The sequence below is a fragment of the Scyliorhinus canicula genome, chromosome 4 (assembly GCF_902713615.1).
Source record: "Scyliorhinus canicula chromosome 4, sScyCan1.1, whole genome shotgun sequence".
Taxonomy (NCBI): domain Eukaryota; kingdom Metazoa; phylum Chordata; class Chondrichthyes; order Carcharhiniformes; family Scyliorhinidae; genus Scyliorhinus; species Scyliorhinus canicula.
In genome coordinates this window covers 197,534,016-197,560,154 of record NC_052149.1, presented here as the reverse complement: position 1 = coordinate 197,560,154, position 26,139 = coordinate 197,534,016, and the positions used below count along the sequence as shown (strand labels likewise).

At 47.2% G+C, this 26,139-nt stretch overlaps 1 protein-coding gene across 1 annotated transcript in view; it reads left to right on the top strand.

Moving 5' to 3' along the window:
* The first annotated feature begins 269 nt into the window (after positions 1-269).
* tgfbi (transforming growth factor, beta-induced) overlaps positions 270-26,139 on the top strand; it is a 73,938-nt gene continuing 48,068 nt past the window's right edge. Inside the window, exons 1-2 of the mRNA XM_038795827.1 lie at positions 270-471; positions 960-1,058. Coding sequence (XP_038651755.1) covers positions 362-471; positions 960-1,058 — 209 coding nt within the window. The 5' untranslated portion in view covers positions 270-361. The remainder of the gene's footprint in view (positions 472-959; positions 1,059-26,139) is intronic.

Sequence of the window (26,139 nt, the reverse complement as noted above, 5' to 3'; positions counted from 1 at the left end):
ACGCCTATATTATTTCTTCATTTCCATGTGTAACACTATATAATCTTTAAAACTTCTGTTTCATTTGTTTTAACCGTAAAAGCATAAAAGTTATGCACCATTCTACCACAACAAAGCAAACGGGGTGAGAGAGAGAGATGTTTCTTTAATGTTTCAATGACAAAGCTCTGTGTTACTCCCCCAGTCTGTGGGGTCCTGACCTGCCCACTAGTTACATCAGTTAGGATTTTGCATGTTAGCTGTTCCTCTCCGCCCCTTCAGCTCAGGGCCCTATAAATTGCAGCTCAGTTAAAGGCAGCTTTTTACCTCAGGAGACTGCTTGGATTTCTGCGGACGAAAGAGGCTGAAGTCTTCAGTCAGCATGAAGTATTTTGTTCTATTTGTTTTTCCTTTGGTTTTAGTTTGCACCAGCGCTTTTTTACCCTACAAACAAGTATTACAGCACAGCAGGATCAGAGGCAGACAGCATGGGTAAGCAACTTTTAAAGAAAGTTTAACAAAAGTTCTGTCTGAAATTACTGCACATCTTACCTTTCATTCAATGTAATGCAAATGTGACCAAAAGTGCTGCACTCTATAAATATAAAGTGCATGTGAAAAAACTAATGAATCTGATTTAAAAGAAACATTTTGGTCCCAGGATCAAAAAGGCTGAATTTTTACATTCAAATTAAAGTATATTATAAAGACAGAAGTCTAAGCATGTTCCTGTTCATTAAGAATTAAAAAAAACCTATATAACTACGAAAACAGTGTTGGCAGTGTTGTGTTGCTCTATGGTAAAATAAGTTAAAACTGAATTTGGTATAACAGTTTTTAATTTAGTCTTGATTTGAAACAATGGTTCCTTTGAAGAGCTGGACAGCAGATGGATTATGCTCTTGCTGCTTCCTGGAAAGCCCTTGGTCACCGTTCTTTGCTTTAAAAAGAAAAATGTGTGTGTGTGTGTTCCCCCTCAGCCCCAATGTATGTGCTATGCAGCAAATAACGGGATCCAACAAGAAGTACTTCACCAACTGCAAACAGTGGTACCATCGGAAAATCTGTGGCAAACCAACGTGAGTATCACGCCATTTAAATTCAATCCTAAATAGTGGCATAAATTAAAAATCTTGAGCAAAATTGTAGATTTTTGAGTTTTAATCACCAGCGGGTGGTGGATTAGGCCTGAATAAAGTTTGGATAACTTTGATTTTTGTGTCAAAAGTATTTTCTCTGTGAATAACCTAATTTTTCACATAAACAAAATATTTAAAAGTTATTCATTTACGTGTTTGGCTGAAATTGTACTAATGTACTGATGAAAGAATATACGCTGATAATTTACCTGCAAAAATTAAAATAAATAATATTATACTTAATCTGGCTTTTCAATTTTACATTGACAAAGTCAGAACTGTATTAGTATAGGTAGATTGCAAATGATGGTTTGGCAGTGGACTTTGCGTTTTGTATGGTGAGGTCCGATTTCCTCAGACAGGTAAATCCAATTCTGTGCTGTCTGGATATAGTTAGCACATTGGCCGTAAAAATGCAATAAGTGGAAGAATGGAATGTATGTGGAGGAAATGATTATCGGCTGTAAAAGCATTTGAAAGAAGTAACTTTGCACCTGAAAGGACAGTGTGTTTGGGACAAGTTTAGCAAGCTGTGGTAAATGACCGGCAGTGTGAAATTTTTGACAAATCTTCTTTTGTTGCGGGAGCTAAAAGTTTTTGAGTTAAGCCTGGCTCCAACCACTGCACAAGCACATGGTGCCACTCACATCAGCAGGCCACTGGGGAAGGGAAACCGTGACACAGATCTGATTTCGTGGAATATTTAAGCTTAAATGGGATCAACGTGATCCAGGCGATGTAAAGGAAACTGTGTGGGTTTGCTCCAAATTATTTGCACGATGGTAGGACAGATATTTCTGGTTCTTCAGCAAGTTTTACAACTTCACCTTAACATGGAGACTTATAAATCAGTTTGTTTCTAATTCCTTGCAGAAAACCTTTTGAGATAAACTTTGTACACATGTGGCAGTATCATAATTGAAAACAAATGCTATAAAGCAAAAAAAATGTTTTCTGGTGATGATATATCCACACAATGACCTAATATAGTATAAGCAGAGTACATGATGAGGAGACAGCTGACAAGATTTCATCCACTCGTGGAACCATCAAAACATATTGGTCACAAATCATCAGGAGAATCTCGCTGGGATTACAAATCATATCCATATTTTATCATGTAGTCTTTATTGATAGACACTTGTATAAATTATTTTATACAGGCAATTAGAAGTACACATAGATCTATTATAAATTTTATTTAAAAAATTCAAGAAAGGTGAGAGGATTCGCTTTCAAACAATCACTTTGTGCTCTCGAGTGGTTAGATAATGGCTCTATCATCCAATCTTTTCTTTATTTCAGCTGTCACAATCTACACCATGACTGGGATTTACATCTCTATTACTCTTCCCTAAAGTTACACATCCATAAAGAAGTGAAAGCCTGTAAAATTTGAATGATAAATCAAAGCTATCACATCACAGAAATCAGCAAAATTAAACAAGTGAGTTTCTGATATGAATCAGTACTTCAGAAATATCAAGAACTCCGACTATTGCAAATTTCAAAAACCACAAGGAAACACCAGTCGAATCAGTGTGTACGACTGTACTGTGGCTCTGAGACACATACATTGGATTTTTCATTTGGTTCATTGTTTTCCCATTATTTAAATACATTTTTAAATGATTACCAGGGAGTTTTTTTTTCTAAAACGAGTAGCAGAGAATGCCTTTCATGATTCCACATTTAAACTAGTCATTGACGGCGCTAAATTTGGACTTTGTTAATAAGGTTAACACTTTGGCACCAAATCACCTTGAAGAATTTTCAATTGGTGGCAAAGCATTTTAAGTTTAAAAATAGGATTACTAGCTATTGAGAAAACAGCCAAGACCTGCATGATGCAATGTTCAGGTGGATCTTGAAACGGGCCTTTTGTGCTTCTGCCTGAAATATGTGGGAATCATTATAAAATACTTTGGCTTGAAGGACCCCAATGCCACTTGTCTGCACCAACCATGCTAAATTGTCCCTAAGTGTCCAAAGGTTGGGTGGAGGTACAGGAATGTGGTGGGGGAGTGGATAGAATGGTCTTTCGAAGGTTCAGTGTAGACTCGAAGGGCCGAATGGCCTCCTTCTGCATTTTCCATGGGTTCTGAAACACCATCTGTTTCAGGCGATTGGCTTGGAGAACAGAATTACTATGCATATTGACGTCCTATGATATAGTTAGGTCTCTGTCTGCAGTTTAAAGGACAAATGAGTGGAGGTTGTGCTGCACATTGTCCATCCATCAGAGGTCCTTGAAGGAATGTTTCTCCTGACTCCACAAAAAATACCAAAGGTCATTGCCAGATTAGGCTCTTCATTTTGCCCCCCACCCCACAGCCCCTCAACCTGTTCCAGCACTTTCCCTCAGGACCTACCTGTAGCCAAATGTAATGTATGAAACACCCAACATTATGCTGGCCACCAGCAGAGATGCTTCAGTGAGTTGTCCGTTGAGAAGGTGCAGTTTGCCAGCAGCTCTGAACCGCAAAATAGCTTGGGTACTATATTGGTGGGAACAATAATTAAAATCGCTTTATCTCCCTCTTTCTCAATGTCTCTAAATTCATAATCTCTTCAGCTCTTACATCTTTTCAAATATCCTTCACTGATGCTCCTTTGTTTTTCTTAATGCTTAAATTTCCTCCTCTTTTGAAGTAATGTTTCAGACTGGATAATTGTTCTGGATAATTATGTGCCAGCATCTTTGCACAGTAACTTAAAAATGGCCATTCTTCATGTGGGAGCCTAAGTCTGTTAGAATTAATAGGTGGTAGAACATTGGGTCTCAGCCAACGCCCACTGCACAAATTCAGATTTGCCACAGGTATTTCCCGGATTAGTAGCATCAGTCACTCTCTCTTTTATATGAGTTAGCTCCCATTTCCTTACGTCCACTTGTACAATAGTATAACTCAAGAATAGTAATATGGGCCGAATAGCCTCCTTCTGCACTGTATGTTCTATGTATGTATGAATGTATTATCTGAACAGCCTACTTGTGTCTACTGAACAGTGACGTTTCTGTGAACACTGCAAGCAGGTTGATGATTCTTGTTGCTATACAGACTGTCTCAGTCGATATTTCTGCCCGAAAAGGTGCATAATCTGTTTGCCTCTGAAAATTAGGAAAGGCTGTCTGCTACCATCATTTAGTGTGAGGCTTGGTTTCATAAGATTGGAGTTAACAGTCGATATTTCTGCCCGAAAAGGTGCATAATCTGTTTGCCTCTGAAAATTAGGAAAGGCTGTCTGCTACCATCATTTAGTGTGAGGCTTGGTTTCATAAGATTGGACTTAACATTTATGTATACAGTAATCATAGTGTCCACTATGGTTAACCACGGAACCAACAGTATGGGAATGACTTTAAACTACTGCTTTATCATTGGGAGTAGAGAGCTTCCAATTAGGCAGAAACCAGAGTTGACGATATCTGCCTATTATCGATTGTTTCTGTGAATTTTGAAACATGAGGAAATTCCAGTAAAAGGGCAGAATCTGCAGTCATGGTTAATATCTTATTTTACTCTTATAAAACAACTAAGTGTACGCAAACCAAACCAGCTCCTGTAGTTTTGTTACATGAAGAACAGCAGAGTTCTTCCTCATGGCCAATATTTAACCCTCAGCCAACTTCTATAAACAGATTTTCGTGACTTAATCTCATTGCCACCTGTGGGACCTTGTTGTGTGCAAATTGGCTATTGCATTCCCAACATTTCACCAGATTTTAAGAAGTAGTTCATTGTCTGTAAGGACCGTTGGGACATCCTGAGGCCATGAAAAGCAAGCCTTTATTTTCGCCATGTTTAATGGTAACATGTTGGATCAATTTCCAAAGCAAAGTTTAAGGTTCTCAATTGTTCTATTTGTACATCCTGCAAAACCATTCATCAGTGCTTAGACTAATGGGATGGCTACAGACCTGTTTACAGATTGATTCCTCGAGTCAGTGTAAGTGGTAGTGGTTGGAAATATGTTGCTGTGTAATTACCAACCATAGCATAATTCACATTAATCACATGATAAATGCTACGAGCATTTCCCCCTTTTATTCTCTTTGTTGTACAGTTAATGGTTGCTTATGTCATGTTTTTGATGACGTTTTTGAAATATGACAAAGTAAAGATTTCTGATCCATGTTGTACACACTGGGTAGAATTTAATCTGTCACAATAGAGAAGGGTGCTGTACACCAGCATTCAGTTCCATTGCAGACCCTAGAATTGAATATCAAAGGGGCAGATAAACAATGGCCCGAATTCTCTGGTCATCAGGATTCACTTTTCTAGCTGGCAGCATACCCCCGCCAATGGGTTTCGTGGTGGCATGGAGTGTCTTCAATTGGAAATCCCATTGACAAGTGGAGTGAAGAGAAAATACCGCTGCCAGCGAATGGTGCACCCCTGAGAAACAGGATGCAGGGGGACCGGAGACTCCAGCCCACACTGGCTTTTTGGGTGCGATTCACACTGGTATTCGTCCACAGTTAGGGCGCGACCTACTGGCCGTGTCCTGCCGGAACCGGACAAGACGCCGCCAGTCGATCCTGGGAGGGGGGATTCCTGATGGCTGTTACGTCTCGCCAAGATCTAACCAGATTTCATGGGGCGTCGCGATCTGGGTCTTGCAGAACCAACTTAGCCGTGCTACCGCCAGATCGAACGGCCACCCGGCATCTATCAGCCTCACCGAGGAGACCCCAGCCAGGCGCCATTCACTACTGGTTCCCACAAACTGGGAACAGATGGAACGGTACATGGGGGGTCTCCCAGGTGATCAGAGGCCCCCAGGTGATTGGCCTCTGGGCAGGGTGGCACCTTGGCATTGTTGATGCCACATGGGCACCTTGGCATTCCCAGCATGGCACCCTGGTAATGCCACCCACATGGCAGCCTGGCAGGGATACTGCCAGGATGCCAGGCAGGCAATGGCAAAATGTCAGGCTGGCATTTTTGCTCGTACTGGGGATCAGGCCAGAGGTGCACTGCCCCTGTGAGGTGGGGCGGGGGGGGGGGGGGGGTTGCCCGAGACTTCCTTATAGCCGAGTTGGGACTTTGGGGGGGGGGGGGGGGTCTGGGGGTCGAGTCAGTGAATCAAGAGATTAGGACATCATTTAAAAAACGGTGTCCGGTCTCATCTTGCACTGAGGAACTCTGCTCACTGGAGATCCTCAGGGCAGGGAATAACGGGGCATTCCCTGCCAAGCACTAAAAACAAGCAGAATTCCATTCGTTAGTGCTGCAGCCACCAGCAATGACCCCGCTAATCCCACCCAGGATGGATTGTTTTTTCTGGTTAGATTGCACCCGAGTTATTTTTTGGGGTCTTGAGGAGTTTCTCCCCAGTCCAGCCCACAGTTGAAAATGTTTTCAATACTGGAGAGCTGAACTCGCCCACCAGACTGACTCTTCAGATATCAGGCCACCACTTTGAAAGGGCAACCTGTCTCTAAGTGTGCTTGAGGGTCCCCACAGCCCCCCCCCCCCCCCCCCCCCCCCCCCACACACACACACACACACACATGGGTATTTCCACCATCCCCCCACACATGGCTATTACCCCCTCCCCCCACAAGGAAGAACACGCTGCTGTGGGGTCGCTGTGGGCTCCTGCATCTTCAGGTCTCCCCACCCACATTTTTGGACCTTTCTTCTCTTTCAGGACCCCACCTGCATGCCCTCAATGTTTATGAGGCCCCTTCATACCCGCCCTTCAGCCCTACATATCTCCCTCAACATCCCTTCTAAGGGCATGGCCCCCCTCAAGCCCTGACGCTTGACAGTGCCTCCTTGGGAACCCTAGCACTGCCACCCTGACAGTGCCCCTACTAGCCTGGCAGTGCCACCTGGGCACACTTGCTGTGCCTGGGTGTCAGAGCCAAGGTGCCAGCCTGACAGTGCCATGTGCCTTGATGCCAGAGGGAGACCCAGGATACCACCCTGTCCTGTCCTCAACCACCCAGGGGTCGCCAAAGGCATGGGAAAACTACCCAGGTGCCATTACAGCTGCTCCATGTTTGTGTGGACCAGTACTAAATTATGCCCAGTGGAGGCCTCGCTGGGGGTGCTGTTAGTTCCCGGGAACCCAAAGAACATGGCACAGGCATATTTATATGTACTGATGTGGATCTCGCACAGCGCGGGTGAGATCCAGATCGTGACGTCACGCGAGGTTCGGTTGAATCACACGAGACGTCTTGAGTGTCGCTAATTGCCTCTCACGAGATTAAACAGCCCCATTGCAACACCAGGTCGGGCTCGATGAGACCATTAAATCGAGGCTACGGTGTCGGAGAGGTATTCCTGAATTTAAAAAAAATAAATGAGTACCCAATTATTCTTTTCCAATTTAGTGCGGCCAATCCACCTCCCCTGCACATCCTTTTGGGTTGTGGGGGTGAGACCCACACAGACATGGGTAGAATGTGCAAACACCACATGGACAGTGACCCAGGGCCGGGGTCGAACCTGGGTCCTCAGCACCGTGAGGCAGCAGGGCTAATCACTGAGCCACGTTGCCGCCCTTTTGTTTTCCTGAATGCGTGATATTTGTGTTATATACAAAGTGTACATTGTAAATTGTAGCTCATAATGAATGGTCCAAATGAGAATAAAGTTGGGTATTTTTGCCGCTTTTTAAATAGACCCTATCCTCACATAATGCCGTATTTGTTATGTGAGAACTTCATAGCTCCCAGTCTGATGGGTACACATTTGTCTCAGACAAGTGTTATTGTCCAGCATTCCAATCAAACTGAGGCCCGAACAGTCTGCCTGAAGCCTGGAGACATCAATGTCAGAGGCAGGGGCCAACAATCAGACACTCAGGAGAGAGGCTTCAGCACTGGGAACATCTGCGCGACCAAAAGGTGAGTGTGTGGGTCGGGGAGAGCAACTCATCACGGTCTCCCTAATGTTCCTGGCTGGGGTCTGGGGTCTCGGAACTCCTGCTGTGGCCAAGGATGATTGTGCAGAGTGAGGTTTTCCGGCACGACTGGTTTGATGGAATGGACTCTGAGAGAAGGCAGGGCACGTACGGGTGGGGGAGGCCTAGGGATTTTAGGATCCCGTAGTGGAAGCCTGAACTGATTGTCCATCTCTCTCCTTCTCCAATTCTTTATAGATACTAAAATGGGCGGTTGTTGACCCTGCTGGGCAGCCCTTGCGGATGTGGCAGCAGCCCAGGCTGCCAGACATTGTAGAAGCAGCAGCGTTGAAGTAGGCTGGAGGCACCACCCCATATGCAGGAGCCTCCACACACCCTGCAGACTCGGCTGGCACTCAGACTGAGGAGAGAGTTAGAGAGGAACGGCGGCAACAGCCCAATGTCTATAGATGTCTATAGGGCAGCAGGGTAGCATGGTGGTTAGCATAAATGCTTCACAGCTCCAGGGCCCCAGGTTCGATTCCCGGCTGGGTCACTGTCTGTGTGGAGTCTGCACGTCCTCCCCCTGTGTGCGTGGGTTTCCTCCAGGTACTCTGGTTTCCTCCCACAGTCCAAAGACGTGCGGGTTAGGTGGATTGGCCATGCTAAATTGCCCGTAGTGTCCTAATAAAAAAAGTAAGGTTAAGGGGGGGGGGTTGTTGGGTTATGGGTATAGGGTGGATACGTGGGCGATCATGGCTCAGCACAACATTGAGGGCTGAAGGGCCTGTTCTGTGCTGTACTGTTCTATGTTCTATGTCGGTGGTCGTACGGGGAGATGACAGACAGCATGAGGCATCTCAATAAGGAGTTAATGTGGCACCTATGCCATGTCCCCACACTCTTGGCACCCTGTGGAGGAGGAGGACACCCACTCCTGGAGTCCGTGAAGGTCATTGCAGCCTTGAACCTTTATGTGACCAGGTCATTCCAGGGCCAAGTGGGGACTTGCGTGGCATTTCCCAAGCTACAACCCACAAGTGCATCCGTGCAGTCAGGGATGTCCCATATGCCCCGTAACAAACTACATAAACTTTGAGCTGGGCCAAGCCCAGCAAGGTGCCCGGGCTGCAGGATTCTCCACCATCGCCGGGATTCCCCAGGTACAAGCAGTAACTGATGGCATACATGTCGCCATGCGCGCACTGGGGCATCAGGGAGTGCCCTTCATAAACAGAGGTTCCACACCCTGAATGTTCAACTTGGGGTGGCATGGTTAGCACTGTTGCTTCACAGCACAAGGGACCCGGGTTCGATTCCTGGCTTGGGTCACTGTCCGTGCAGAGTTTGCATGTTCTCCCTGTGTCTGCATGAGTTTCCTTTGGGTGCTCTGGTTTCCTCCCATAATTCCTGAAAGACATGCTAGTAGGTGAATTGGACATTCTGAATTCTCCCTCTGTGTACCCGAACAGGCGCCGGAGTGTGGCGACTAGGGGATTTTCACGGTAAGTTCACTGCAGTGTCAATATAAGCCATGTTGCCACTTGTGCTGCCATTGAGTCGTCCATGGAGCTGTTAAAAATGCGGGTCCAATGCTTGGACCACTCTGGTGGTGCTCTGCAGTATACTCCCCGAGGGTCTACCGCTTCGTGGTGGTCTGCTGTGCCACCCACAACCTGGCACAGCAGTGGGCGACATGCTGGGGGAGAAACAACATGTGGCCTCCTATGAGGAGAGGCCAGACCAGGAAGGGCTGGAGGACAAGCCCATGCAGGACCCATTGGAGCAGCCTGAGATTGAAAGACAGGTGGCGGCGAGGATCCGGCATGGCCAGAGAGCCAGGGAGGACTTTATCCTTGTCCGCTTCTCATAGGACGAAGCTTCAATCCATCAGCTCACCTCCTTCTCTCCCCCCCCACCACATAGATCGGCTCTTCCTATTGACCACGCCCACCCCAATACTTTCCACCCATTTCCCAACCTCCCCTACCCCACCTGCCCTACTACCCTGTTCCACTCTCCCAGGTTCTGTGTAACATCACCTCTACGTCAGCATTGCCAGCTGTTAAATATACAAGACAGACGAGTGATAATAGCCGTTGCAAGGTTAGCTCTGGTGCACCTCATTTATTCCAAAGTCTGACTCCTGTCTTTCTGCTGACAGCACTCTCACACCCATTCTCTGAATGGAGTCTGCATTGGGAGCTCATGATCTTGGACCACAGTGGCCGGGGGGCAGACGGAGGGGGTAGTGGAAGACAGCAGTGTATGGGGGTGCTGTCAGGCCCACTTTGGAGAGTAACATGACAGAGGCTTCACATTTTATCAGGTGTCATATGTTTAATGGTGAACAATTGAAAATTCAATTGCCCCTAGCTACTAATAGTGCCCGTGCCCTCCTCTGCATGCCCCCAATGCCCACTCAATGATCCTTGATCTTCTGGATTTTTTTGTGCTCTACTGCTACGTCTAGGTGTGCTTTGAGTATGCACATCAGAGGAGGAGGCATTTTGCACCCTGTGGCCTTTGTTGCCATTGGCATATGTCCTCTGGACGGCCTAGAGCCAGAGGGCCCAGGCCGACTTACCGGTACCACTGTCATCACCATCCCACCCTGTTCTGCCTGCTGACCTTGAGACCCCTGGTATCAGGAGGAGAGGGGGTTTCGGATGAGGTTGAGACGGCTGTCATCTCTCTTGTAGCAGGCACAGGGTCAGCCTCTATTGCTCCCTCCTCCAATTGCCCGTAGGGTCCTGAAGATCTCCATGGGACAGAGGGGCAACTGGAGTGAGCTCCAGAAGCCTCTGAGCCATCTGGCTCTGCCAGTCCTGGCGGCTCTCCATTGTCACCACCATGGTATTAACGTCCTAAGCGATGGTCCTCAGTAACTGGGCCATTCTGTGGCATGCTTTGGCAATGTCCACCTGCATCTGGAACATGTCCCTCAGTGACTGGGCCGACCATGCTGCCCATCTAAACTAAAATCTTCTACACTTCCTGGGTCCGTATCCCTCTATTCCCATCCTATTCATGTATTTGTCAAGATGCCCCTTAAATGTCACTATCGTCCCTGCTTCCACCATTACCTCCGGCAGCGAGTTCCAGGCACCCACTACCCTCTGTGTAAAGAAAGTTGCCTCGTACATCTCCTCTAAACCTTGTCCTTCGCACCTTAAACCTATGCACCCTAGTAATTGACCCCTCTACGCTGGGAAAAAGCCTCTGACGATCCACTCTGTCTATGACCCTCCTAATTTTGTAGACCTCTATCAGGTCACCCCTCAACCTCCGTCGTTCCAGTGAGAACAAACCGAGTTTATTCAACCGCTCCTCATAGCTAATTCACTCCATACCAGGCAACATCCTGGTAAATCTCTTCTGCACACTCTCTAAACCCTCCACATCCTTCTGGTAGTGTGGTGACCAGAATTGAACAGTACACTTCAAGTGTGGCCTAACTAAGGTTCTATATAGCTGCAACATGACTTGCCAATTCTTATACTCAATGCCCCGGCCAATGAAGGCAAGCATGCCGTATGCCTTCTTGACTACCTTCTCCACCTGTGTTGCCCCTTTCAGTGACCTGTGGACCTGTACACCTAGATCTCTCTGACTTTCAATACTCTTGAGGGTTCTACCATTCACTGTCTATTCCCTACCTGTATTAGACGTTCAAAATGCATTACCTCACATTTGTCCGGATTAAACTCCATCTGCCATCTCTCTGCCCAAGTCTCCAAACAATCTAAATCCTGCTGTATCCTCTGATAGTCCTCATCACTATCCGCAATTCCACCAACCTTTGTGTCGTCTGCAAACTTACTAATCAGACCAGTTACATTTTCCTCCAAATCATTTATATATACTACGAACAGCAAAGGTCCCAGCACTGATCCCTATGGAACACCACTAGTCACAGCCCTGCAATTAGAAAAGCACCCTTCCATTGCTACTCTCTGCCTTCTATAACCTCGCCAGTTCTGTATCCATCTTGCCAGCTCACCCGTGATCCCGTGTGACTTCACCTTTTTGTATCAGTCTACCATGAGGGACCTTGTCAAACGCCTTACTGAAGTCCATATAGACAACATCCACTGCCGTACCTGCATCAATCATCTTTGTGACCTCTTCAAAAAACTCTTATCAAGTTAGTGAGACACAACCTCCCCTTCACAAAACCATGCTGCCTCTTGCTAATACGTCCATTTGCTTCCAAATGGGAGTAGATCCTGTCTCAAAGAATTTGCTCCAGTAATTTCCCTACCACTGACGCAAGGCTCACTGGCCTGTAGTTCCCTGGATTATCCTTGCTACCCTTCTTAAACAAAGGAACAACATTGGCTATTCTCCAGTCCTCCGGGACATCAGCTGAAGACAGTGAGGATCCAAAGATTTCTGTCAAGGCCTCAGCAATTTCCTCTCTTGCCTCCTTCAGCATTCTGTGGTAAATCCCATCAGGCCCTGGGGACTTATCTACTTTAATATTTTTCAAGACGCCCAACACCTCGTCTTTTTGGATTTCAATGTGACCCAGGCTATCTACACACCCTTCTCCAGACTCAGTATCCACCAATTCCTTCTCTTTGGTGAATACTGATGCACAGTATTCATTTAGTACCTCACCCATTTCCTCTGGCTCCACACATAGATTCCCTTGCCTATCCTTTAGTGGACCAACCCTTTCCCTGGCTACCCTCTTGCTTTTTATATACGTGTAAAAAGCCTTGGGATTTTCCTTAACCCTATTTGCCAATTACTTTTTGTGACCCCTTTTAGCCCTTCTGACTCCTTGCTTATGTTCCTTCCTACTTTCCTTATAGAATTTACAGTGAAGAAGGAGGCCATTCCGCCCATCGAGTCTGCACCGGCTCTTGGAAAGAGAACCCTACCCAAGGTCAACACCTCCACCCTATCCCCATAACCCAGTAACCCCACCCAATACTAAGGACAATTTTGGACACTAATGGCAATTTACCATGGCCAATCCACCTAACCTGCACATTTTGGACTGTGGGAGGAAACCGGAGCACCCGGAGGAAACCCACGCACACACGGGGAGGATGTGCAGACTCCGCACGGACAGTGATCCAAGCCGGAATTGAACCTGGGACCCTGGAGCTGTGAAGCAATTGTGCTATCCACAATGCTACCGTGCTGCCCTTATATTCCCTTATATTCCACACAGGCTTTGTCTGTTCCCAGCCTTCTCGCCCTGACAAATGCCTCCTTTCTCTTTTTGACGAGGCCTACAATATCTCTCGTTATCCAAGGTTCAAAGGCTCTCAGCTGAGTCCTCGACCCAGCAGACTTCAGACTGCCGGTTCCCTTGGATGTTCCTGCCTCTATCTAATGTGCATCTGTATGATACTCAACCGATTGAGCCCCAGAGGCCTGTCCACTAGCGGGGTGTGTCTCTGCACTGGGGGAAGGTGGGGATAACAGCTGTGATGTCTTGATGGTGGTCTCCTTGTAGCTCTCCTCTGCGGTTATGTTCCCCTGGGTGACAGGGCATGAGGGGGGGTGGGGTGGGGAGATGGGTGGCTTATCCCCATCAGGTGGAGATGCTGCGTGAAAACGGACATGTGGTCAGTGAGAGGGAAGGATCATTTTGTCTGAAATGAACAACTAATTTAAAACGGGTTATCTGGCAGTGGATCCTAACCTCTGCGGTGCAGGCCAACCTCGCTCTCAGTGACTGCTCTCGCCTTGGACAACCCCATGATCTCCAGGGCCTGTTCCTCATAACGGGTGAGGACTCTGATATCTGGAACTCCACTGATTGGGCCCTTTCACGCCTATTCTGAGCTAACTTCTCCTCCGAGGACAGAGTGGAGGCATTGTGATCGCGCACTTGATGCTTCCGGGGTCTTCGGCGGGTGGCATGTGTGGGCACTGCATCTAGACATGGAGGAGTCATGCTGGTGAGTGCCAGGGACAAGCGCCATTGTCGGATGTGGGGAGGGTGTGGGGTGCCTGCTGCTGACCTGTTTGGGGGGGAGGTGGCGTAAGTCAGGGGGATGGCAGGTGGAACTGATGCCAGGGGGCAGGTGTTCACTTAACCTTGCGAGTCAGTGGAGGTTGTTGGTTTATTTCTTGCACTAAACAGCAGTCCTCCTGGTCACACTGCCCGAACTACCGGCCTCTGCCACTGTCTTCCAGGTGCCATTGGCGGCCCTGCTGGTCCTCTGACCTCCTCGGCGAACAGGATGTCTCTCCTCCAGGGCATCCAGCAGCCTGGCCAGTTTGGCATCCCCGAAGCATGGCGTAGGTCCGTGTGCTGCCATAATAGTGTGTTGACTGGGAGTGAGTTGTGAGGGAGTGTTTAAAAGCTGTGCCAAGGTGCCCAGGTGCCAGAGGGAGAGCCAGGGTGCTACCATGCCCTGTTCCCAACCACTATGAGGTCTCCAATGGCCTGGGAGACACCCAGGTGCCATTATGCCTGGTCCACGTTTGTGTGAACCAGTACTAAATGGCACCCAGTCAAGGCTTCACTGGGGTGACGCTTAGTTACCGGGAGCCCAGAGAGTCTGGCGCATGCATATTTAAATGAGCTAAATGGCTCATTTAAATCATTTAAATATACCGACCTAGATCTCGCAACACTGGCGAGATCCAGATCGCGATGCCCCGTTCAATCTTGTGGACATCTCAAGCATCGTGAATTGTGCAAGAGGCCTTTCGCGAGATTCAGCGGCCTCTTCGCGATACCAAGTTGGACATGATGAGTGTTTAACATCATCTCAACATCTCAATGTACTTTACAGCGAATGAAGTACTTCATGTCGGTTGAAAGATAAATATTGGACTCGACATCCGGAAACCCCCTCTGCTATTCTTCGAACAGTGCCGTAAGCTCTTTTGCAGCCAGCTGGTTTCATGTCTTGTTTGGAAGTCAATGACTCCCGTGCCAAAGCACTTTCAATGTGGGTCCACCTGATCAATAATGATCATGTCCAGCAGATTTCTGACACCGATACTTCAGTAATATCTCGCTATTAGTATGTTATCAATAACTTGACCGAATATGTTAATGACCTATCACATAATAATGACAAGGGTAAGCTACTTGTCAAAACAAAGAAGTTATCAGAAGAACCAGTAATAATTACCTGTAAAATTACCAGTAAGAGCATATATTCTCACAGAATATTGGATCAAGAAACAAAATACATTAGTGAAAACTAAGATAGAGGAAATGTTAGCTAGAAATGGAAATTCTGTGCAGCCCACAGGAATGAACCTCATTACAGAAAACTGAAGTGGCTAAGAAGACAGACGTCATAAATCTTGCATGGGAGACAGCGACCAGTTTGGAAACACCAATGATAGCAACCACAGCTGCATGTTCATTGAGCCAGAACATTTATCATTTAGCAAATATTTTTATTTCCTGGCGCTTGTGGTCATTTGTGTACGGTTCTTGGAACACTGAGAACTCCTGTTTGCTTTCCTGTAGCTGACGATATGCGATTCCCTCCTGTTGTGGTATATCAAAAGACTGAACAGTTAGTTAGGAAGGTGACAAGGTTTATCCTGTTAGCTTCTAGGAATATAAATAAATTGTGGAGATCAAAAAGCTGCCATTAGGACTAATATTTGTTTCTGATATCTTTGTTGATCAAATAATGGCGTTCTCTTAAGTTAACATTTCTGTATACAAGCCTGAGAGATCCAGATGGGAACACTGAAGAGAGTGAGGGGAGGGTTAAAAAAATCAGCAATGTTGCCTCCATCGATTTTGAGGTTGGAAGGCCCAATTTATGGATATATGCACAGGCTACTACTAAATTTAGCAGGACGTTTCGGTTTAGGCAGCGATGACAGAAATTAGCGTAGGCTGCCTCCCTATATTGAAGTGAACCTTCTGAACTCCTATCCAGGCACATTTTTCAAATTCAATAAAAATAGACAACGTAAATTTGCAATGGTAAAATATTGGGCTGTCTGTCTGCTACCAATAGTTTTGCATTATCAATCACATCAAATTTGACCCCATTGTTTATGAAGGAGTTGTATGAAGTAAAGAGGCCAAGTGTGAAACATCATGGACTTTGTGATTGACTCAGCATTCTAAGGTACAGCTACAGCATATTGTGAATTTCTGGCTTTAATATAGAAGTCTGGCTTAAGTGCAGACAATTGTAAACTTGCTGCATCGAAAACGACCGACAACTTGGCAACACATTCCGAATATTATTAAAAATGGAATGTGATCACAATTGCCTAGATGCTCCCCTCTATTTACTTCTCTTACCTGTTCCAGCTCATCTCGCATTATTAGGTCCATCTTCTTGAACCTTTTGCATACTGTGTAAGAAAGGAGTCCTGCAAATACTGTAAAACCTCTGTTCCCTCTCTGACTACCTCTTCTTCTTGCCAGATTATATTAGGGTAGCTAAAATTTTGGATTAATATTATTCCATGTCCTTTGCCCATCGTAGACTGAGTGGCCATATGATGATGTGGCTACCTAAAGGGTCATGTGTCGGAAGCGCGGGGGTTATCCCCAAGCGGGGAAAGAGTGGAAGCGAGTAAGAGCTACTGAGAGTACTGAAGAAAGTATTGTTGTCCTTGTTTGCCAGTCATTGGAACCCAGTCTTCTACATGGTGTCAGGAGTTGGCAGAATGGCATAAGTACTTCGCGCTTCAAGCTGCTCTTGCTTGACGAAAACATTCCAGACAACTGGGCCATGTTTAACCACGATGCCGGATTATTAGACGACCATGGTGTCGGATTATTAGGCAAATCTAAAATGACGCAAGCTTGCTAAATTTAGAAGGCCTAAGGCTATTGAAATGTTTGAATCTTTTGTCTTCCAAATGGAGGAGGAGAAAGAAGACCCCAGTGTCTTGTTATGCTCTAAGTGTGGCATAAGCGGCTTCCTTGTGGTGCACTTGACAAAGGAAGGTTCAGACGTGGAGATAACTTCAACACGTTTATTAAACTATATACACTTATATTACTCGGGTTCGACACTACTGTTAACCCTTCTGTAGCTACTCAGACTGACTAACCAGTCTGCTACAATCCACGTGGTGGGAATGATATTGAATCAACCCTGTGTCTGTACTCACTGACTGTCTCCACTGGAAAGAGGCAGATCATGTGAGTGGTGTCCTTTATATATGGGTTGGCGTAATGCCCTCCTGTGGTTGCGGCACCTCTGTGTGTGTATCGTGAATGCCCATTGGTCGTTTCCTATCTAACTGTTCTATTGGATGAGTGTCTGTGTGTCATGTCTCTGGTGCTCCCTCTAGTGTCTAGCTCAGGGGTGGGCAAACTACGGCCCGCGGGCCGCATGCGGCCCGCCAAAGGTATTTCTGCGGCCCACCAAGTCATTAAAAAAAAAAAAAAAAAAAAAAAAATTTTTAAAATTTTTTTTTTTTTTTTAATTTTTTTTTAAGGTTAATGCGGGGGGGGCTGTTGGGTTACTTACTGGTATAGGGTGGATACGTTGACTTGAGTAGGGTGATCATTGCTCGGCACAACGTCGAGGGCCGAAGGGCCTGTTCTGTGCTGTTCTATGTTCTATATGAGGCGCCCAGAATCATAACCGGGTGAAGTAATTATTTTACTTAATATACTATGCGGCCCTTTGTGAATTGTGAATTTCTGAATGTGGCCCTTGCACGGAAAAGTTTGCCCACCCCTGGTCTAGCTAGTCTACATGAATTTACATTAACCCCTTGTGTATTTACAGTGATGCACATCACCACACCCAGGATACTGCTAAAAAGGTTTGAGAATGTTTGGTTGCCCATGAAGAACATAATATCAACTGATGTGCGTTTAACTCGACAACCCAAATATCTGACAAATCGGTGCAGTCCTATACTGCAAACTAAAAATATTTTAGCAATAAATGTGCGTTTGGCACCCTTACCAATGAGTTAATCAGGGATTGTGTAGTCTGTGAGGTCCTCGGAGAGCAAGCAGCTACTTCAAGAGAAAGATTTAACATTGCAAATAGCCATCAGCACCTGCACGCTAAACAAATAGTCTGAAAAAAAAAAGCAAAGAGTTAAGATGGGAAACAGAAGTTTTGACAGTAGAGTGTGCCCTGTCCCATCTGTAATGGCCATCACCCTCAGAACCTGGCAGCATGTTACACATTTAGTAAACCCTGCAATAAATGTGGCAAATGGAACCAAATGCTGCAGATCTAAACCACAGCAACCTTCCGGTGCCACCAGTCATATTGCAGCCAATCATTCCTCAAAGGTTTGGAGTTTGGGCAAGGTAAATGAACTGGAGCTCAGCCAGAGTAACTAACAACACTCGACTGTGAGAGTGTCAACATTGTCACAGATAAATGTGAAATTTTCACCACCCCAAATAGTGTTCGCAGCAACGCAAGACTGAAGGTAAAGATTGACATGGGAGCAAATTGCAATATATTGCCCAGGTAAATGCTATGGGAACTAGACCTATATGCAACACCAGACCCCAATACCTAGATGGATCGCGTGGCCTGTGACGAACAAATCAGCTGTACGGAATGTTTGGTTACTCTCCATTGCACACAGGTGAGGTTCAAGTTTCACATAGTCGACCAGAACATAAGCCAACTGTTCGGTTTTTTGGGACAGCATCGCACTGGTGCTCATCCACTTTGGTCCAGATGCACATGCTCTGCCACACCAGCTCTCGGAAATGAGAGCGTACAAAGGCCGCTTCAACTGCGATAAGTTACCTGTCATATACCACACCAGACTAGAAGATTCAGCACCACCAACAGTTTGTGCTCTGAAAAGAGTACCATTAGCTATGAAGCAAAACGTTGTCAATGAGCTGCGTCGGATGATGACACTAGATGTCCTAACTCCTATAGATGAGGGAACAAATGGGTTTCAGCAATGCTGGCTGTGCTAAGGAAGCATGGCATCGTCAGGATTCACATCAGCCTATCTCACTTAAACAAGCTACTGCTCAGATCTCATCACCCTATGAGGATGGCTGAACAGATAATAGCTGACATGCCCAATGCTAAAGTTTCAGCATCCTGGGTGCAAATTGCAGGATCTGGCTATTTTCCTGAGATGAGGATTCTTCGCAACTTAACACATTCATGTCTCTGGTATGCAGATACGATTTTCTTCGTATGCCCTATCGGATCTCCACTGACAGCGAAGCCTTCCAGCGATGTACGGAGCAACCGTTTGCAGAGCATTCCTGCAAAATCATTTGTCGATGATATCCTGGTTTGGGGTCGTAGTTTGCAAGAACATGTGCATGTCTTTGACTCATTCTTAAAAAAAGCAGGACCATACTGCTAAAGCTGAACCCTCTATATGCAGATGCCGGTTCAACCAGGTTCCCTACATGTGCCATTTACTCACAGTCGATGGTGTGAAGCTGTTTATTGGATAAACATATGGATGATAAGGGAATAGTGTAGATGGGCTTTAGGGCGGTTTCACAGGTCATATAATTTACAGTGCAGAAGGAGGCCATTCGGCCCATCGAGTCTGCACCAGCTCCTAGAAAGAGCACCCTACCCAAGGTTAACATCTCCACCCTATCCCCATAACCCAGTAACCCCACCCGACACTAAGGGCAATTTTGGACACTAAGGGCAATTTATCATGGCCAATTTATCATAGCCAGTCGGCGCAACATAGAACATAGAACAGTACAGCACAGAACAGGCCCTTCGGCCCTCGATGTTGTGCCGAGCAATGATCACCCTACTCAAACCCACGTATCGACCCTATACCCGTAACCCAACAACTCCCCCCCTTAACCTTACTATTAGGACACTACAGGCAATTTAGCATGGCCAATCCACCTAACCCGCACATCTTTGGACTGTGGGAGGAAACCGGAGCACCCGGAGGAAACCCACGCACACACGGGGAGGACGTGCAGACTCCACACAGACAGTGACCCAGCCGGGAATTGAACCTGGGACCCTGGAGCTGTGAAGCATTTATGCTAACCACCATGCTACCGTGCTGCCCAAACATCGAGGGCTGAAGGGCCTGTACTGTGCTGTAATGTTCTATGTTCTATGTTCTAAGTAGGATCCAGACAAGACAATGATTATTAGACAGACAACCATCCCTGTGGACAAATATGCTTTACGGCACTTCCCTGATGTGATGAATTATTTCCAAGTTCATTCACTGTTACAGTGACGTCACTGGGCCTCTATGCCAGTTCCTCCACCAGAATGTCAAATGGTACTGGCAAGAACCACACAGCAGTACTCAACAGACTCAAACAGGCTCTCTCAGCCCCACAATACTTGATGTTCGAGCATCCGTACTCATATCAGCAAGCTCCTTGCAGCTCGGACTTAGTGCAGCCTGCATCCAGAATGGCAGAACAATAGCCTTTGCATCAAGGCCCCCCATTGACACTGAGACTGGTTATGCTCAGATCGAAAAGGAACTTCTTGGCCTGTCAGAAACTTCATGACGTTATTATGCAGTCACCCTGCAAGCATTGAAACTGATCATCAGCCACCTGTAACTATTCTTAAAAGAAAAGCCTCTGCACACTGTATCTGGGGCTGGTTAGCTCACTGGGCTAAATAGCTGGCTTTTAAAGCAGACCAAGCAGGCCAGCAGCACGGTTTGATTCCCGTACCAGCCTCCCTGGACAGGCGCCGGAATGTGGCGACTAGGGGCTTTTCACAGTAACTTCATTGAAGCCTACTCGTGACAATAAGCGATTTTCATTTTTTTCATTTCATCTGCATGACTGCAGCGCACGATGCTAACTCTACAACCTCAGTGTCATCTACAAACGTGGGAAGGAGCTGTACTTGGCTGCTGCTCTTTTCAGAGCCTTTCTACCCACTACAGGCCAGGCAGATCATGAGGAAGACATTGACAGCATGACCATAGAGGTGCTGTCCTCTCGTAGAATCTAGGAACTCAAAGTTGCCTAACAAGTGGACACCACGTGCAGACAACTACAGAACATCATCATGAGGCGTTGCCCTGAGTCCTTAATGGAGCTTCCCCATGAGTTCTTTTGGAGGGTTGGTGCAGATTTGATGGGCTGAATGGCCTCCTTCGGCACTGTAGGAATTCTGTGGTTCTATGGACAGGGTCTGCACTCATCAGTACAATTACTTTTTCCAAATGCACCAGGATGACAATTCCTACTGCCAAGGCTCAATATCGAAACTAATATGAGTGGTGAGGAAAAAGGTGCTATACACGTGACCCTCTAACACCTGGTTAAATGGTCAGGAGCCAGACCACCCCACGGCCATGTCAAGTTGGAGGTGGTACAAAGACATGCTCCACAGCCAAACAGTTAGGTGGTAGCCTCAGACATTGCTCACTATGTTGGAAACCGGCTTCACCTACTACAGGTATTGGAACTAGCACCAGGAAATACCACATCACTCCAACCATGTAGCCTACTACACAGGCCCCCAGTGGAAACAGAGGCTCCTCCACAGCAGGCTCTGTACCCATTGGGTACGCATGATGTGGAGATGCCGGCGTTGGACTGGGGTGAGCACAGTAAGAAGTCTTACAACACCAGGTTAAAGTCCAACATGTTTGTTTCAAACACGAGCTTTCGGAGCACTGCTCCTTCCTCAGTTCCCTTCACCTGACGAAGGAGCAGTGCTCCGAAAGCTCGTGTTTGAAACAAACCTGTTGGACTTTAACCTGGTGTTGTAAGACTTCTTACTGTGCCCATTTGGGTACAACAAAGGAATGCCTCCGGTAAGCCACACTGAGGACACCAGTCCGAGAGCATCAGTGTGTGTGACCAAACTAAATACAAGGTGCCAGGACAATATTGAAAACTAGTCAACAACTGCCCTTTGACTTTTTTAAAAGCAAAACAGGGTGACGGGGACACGTGACGGGCTATGAACTAGCTGCAGCTGCTTAATCCTTGTTTCATCCCATTAGGTGCCAGGGTGCCTGGGTGCCACTTCCAGGGTGCCAGGCTGGCAGTGCCCAGGTTCCAGGATGGCACTGCCAGGTGCCGTCCCCAGGGGGGCCTTTCCCATGAAAGTGGGGTAAGAGGTGGTTCCCAGGGTCTTGGGAAGGTTGGGGAGGTGAGGGCAAAAAGCCAGGGGGAGTGAAGGGGGCGGGTGGGTGGGGGACCAGGGCTGCCAGACAAAATTGTGCCCTGATCTGAGAGTAACCATTCCTGCTGGTGAGATCAGCAGGACATCTCTTTAAGTGTGGCCTCAGCATGGAGAAACTCTCTCCCCCGCTCCCCCCGCCCCGAGGCAAAGAAAGCCGCCAACGTGCCGTTGAGTAGCTGGATGTTTCTCAGTGCTGCAGCCACCGAGAATCCCGCCAGAATCACACCCATTGTCTCTATTTCCCCTGCTTTATTTTAGATGAAATATACATTGCTATGGAGTACAAAGTAACTGATCTTGATATACATAGAATCAAGATTTAGGTTTTGTTCTTATGAACATTCATGCTATCATTAAACATCTTGAATGACTGTTGTTTATTTTCCGCAAGGGTAAAGGATGTTGTTTGCAGAATGTATGACTCATGCCTGTTGATTTATTTTACTGCCACAGTATGAAAGGAGATGGGCAAGATAGTCTTGAGCAAGGAAGTGGACAATGGGGCTAAGATAACTTGCTACACGTTGAATAGTAAACAGATGGATCATCTGTTTTCTCGGAAATGTAGCATTTCTCAGTATCTTGTTTGCAATAACTCTTGTCATCGAGGGCTGCATGCATGACGAGAGGCCTAGAAAGACGTTCTTTCCTTTACAATTCACGGAGAATCAGGATTGAAAGGATCAACGAAGCTACATCTCCACCCGAAGGAAAATGGGGTGATATTGATTCTCTGTTAGTCTGTGACTTGTATGCTTAGTCAACGGAATAAAACCACTTAGGTTCAAATATATTTAATATCAGATTCAAATTATCTTCCAAAAGTTAATTATTGTTCCATTCTACTTATGTTTTATAGTTGTATTTTTTCCCTGACCATTTATGCTACACTCATTCTTCACTTTTATCGTCTTGCATCTTATGTTATTTTCAACAGACCCCCACACTACCACTTTATTAGTTTAAAGTTCTGCATTCAGTTTAATTATCCTTTCCACTCTGATTAATCCCACTCTGGTTCAGATGGAGCCCAGCCCATTATATTGCTCCATCCTGCCACAATGCTGATGGTGCCAGTGAACCAAACCCCATGGAATAGTATCTAGCCTTCTGTTAGTTAAATCGCTTTTATTTACTTCTATCTCCATAAAGATAATTCTCTGAGCTCGCCTGCTTCAACTGCTTGCTGAATCCTGCATTGCTACCGCTTACGAATTTTGAAAATGTTATTGGATGAACCTCATGAAATGTATTTCTCGTGTCTGTTGTAACTACATTACACAGAATTATAGATTTGTCAGCAGGGGTTCTTACCCCACAGTCAGAAGACATGTGGGTTCAAGTCCCACCCCAGGGATTTGGGCACGGAATCAAACCTGATACTGGGACTGCCGGAGTGCTGTCCCTCACGCAAGCTGTTAAACCAAGGCTCTGTCTACCCTCTCAGTTGGATGTACAATGCCGCACAGTACTGTTTCAAGAAGAACAGGGGAATTCTCCTTGGTGCCCTGCCTAATATTTACACCTCCAAGATTACCACAAAGACAGATTATTTGGTCACGTCCATATTGTCTGCAGGACCTGGCTGTGCACAGATTGGTTGCCGCATCTGCTATTGTACAAACGTGACTTTACTTTGAAAAGATCTTAAAGCAGTAAAGCTCTTTGGAAGGTCCTGAGGTTGGGAAAGAAAAGCTATTTTTTTCCTGCCTTGCACAGAAAACAAGGCACAGGAAAAGGCTATTGGGTCCAACTCTCTGCAATGTTTATGCTCCTCATATGCTCCCTCCGAAGCAACTTCTTCAGAATATTGTTCGATTCTGTCTGCCCCCTGCCACTCTGGGGCACTCCCTAAAAAAGCATTTATATTATTCATTTCATCTACCACATGTGAAAAGGATTTCCACAAATTACACTGCACTAAATCCAGGAAAGGATGAAGCCCAGAGATTTAGTGCTGTAATGAGCTGGACATCTGGCAAACATGGGGGAGAGGGGAGGAAAAGTAGTGAAGAATTTGATTCTACTTGGTTTCTGACGCTGTTCCTGAATCAATACCTTCTAATGGACCACGGAGTGAGTGCTTCAATAACAATTTATCTTTAATGTGATAACAGTGTTCCAAGGTGCTTCACAGGAGTTTTAGAAAGCAGAATTTGACACTGGGGGAGGAGGAGTGAAGTGCGGTTGTGGGTTAGAGTGAAGTCAGGTGCTCTTGAATGCAGGTCTGAGGTACCACGAGGACTATTTGGCCCAACTTGGTTTTCTGGGACATTGGGCAGGATCGAATGGCCTTGTCGTATCTGGGTTGGTGACGCAAAGAAGCCGTTAAACCTGGCGAGAAGTCTCTTGCAAGACTTACAATGCTCAGGACACCTTGGGAGATCTTGCATATGTCGGGATCTGCATGTCGTCCTCACAAGGCGGGATCCAGATTTGCATATTTAGGTGAGCAGTTTGTTTCCCTTAAAATCCCTGCAGTGCAGAAGGAGACCATTCGACCCATCGAGTCTGCACTGACGCTCTAAAAGAGCCATCCTATCTAGGCCCACTCCCCCGCCCTATCCCTGTAACCACACCTAACCTTTGGACACTAAGGGGTAATTTTCTAATGGCCAGTCCACCTAACCTGCACATCTGTGGGAGGAAACCAGAGCACCCGGAGGAAACCCACGCAGACACGGGGAGAAAGTGTAAACTCCACACAGTCACCCAAGGCCGGAATTGAACCCGGGTCCCTGGAGCTGTGAAGCAGCAGTGCAAACTATTGTGCCATCATGCCAGCCAAATATGTCTGTGCCGGAATATCCCAAGGCCTGGGATTGAACGCCAGCGGCTGGGAAACCTCGTAGTGGCGCCGTTTAGCACTGGTTTCCACAAACATGGACCAGGTGTAAAGGCCGTTGGTGGACTCTGACAGATTACCGGAGGTCGCTGGGTGGTCGGGCTCTGGGCTAGGTTGTACACTGGCACCTCCGATGGTGGACTGGCACCTTGGCACTGTCAGCCTGGCACATTGATAGTGCCACCCTAGCACGTTTACAGTGCCAAAATGGCACCCTGGCATTTCCAGGGTGCCCAGAGAGCACTACCAGGCAGGCAGGGCTACTTCCAGGGTGCCAAGCTGGCAGTGCCAAGGTACCCATGCTGCCTGTGCCTGGGATCGGGCCTGGTGGTGACCTTCTAAGGTGGGCTGCTCGAAGACTCCTTAATCAGTAAGTTAGGGCATTGGGGAGGTCTAGAGGTTGCGGTAGGGGGGTCAAACGATCGGGGCGCTCCGATCTCTTCTTGAAGGGACGAGCTGAGCTGAGAAAGTGAGGTAAGTGCAGCCTCGGCGGGTATTCCCTGCAGAGGCCCTAAGTCCTGTTTGATAGCTGGGTCATTATCGGCGCTGCATGCTCCCGCTATTCATGCCCAAAATTAGACTTTCGTTCCCCGTTAAATTGTGCCCTCCATTTCATGTACATGAACTAGGCTGCCCCTGGGTCTGCTGCAGTGTGAACTTAGATTAAAGTACACTGCAGAATCCCTGTCCAATTCTAGAGATCAGGGGTGGGATTCTCTGACCCCGGGGGCATTAATCCCGCCCCCGCCGTATCCCGGATTCTCCTCCCCCTGAGATTTGGCGGGGGCGGGAATCGCGCCGCGCCGGTCGGCGGGCCCCCCGTGGTGATTCTCTGGTCCGCGATGGGCCGAAGTCCCGCCGCTGACAGGCCTCTCCCGCCGGCGTGGATTAAACCACCTACCTGACCGGCGGGATTGGCGGCGCCGGCGGGTTCCGGGGGCTTGGGGGGGGGGGGGGCGCGGGGCGATCTGACCCCGGGGTGTGTCCCCACGGTGGCCTATCCCGCGATCGGGGCCCACCGATCGGCAGGCGGGCCTGTGCCGTGGGGGCACTCTTTTTCTTCCGCCTTCGCCATGGTCTTCACCATGGCGGAGGCGGAAGAGACCCACTCCCCTGCGCCGGGATGACGTCAGCAGCCGCTGGCGCTCCGGCGCATGTGCGGACTTACGCCGGCCAGCGAAGTCCTTTCGGCCCAGGCTGGCGTGGCGCCAAAGGCCGTTCACGCCAGCCGGCGGAGTGGGAACCACTC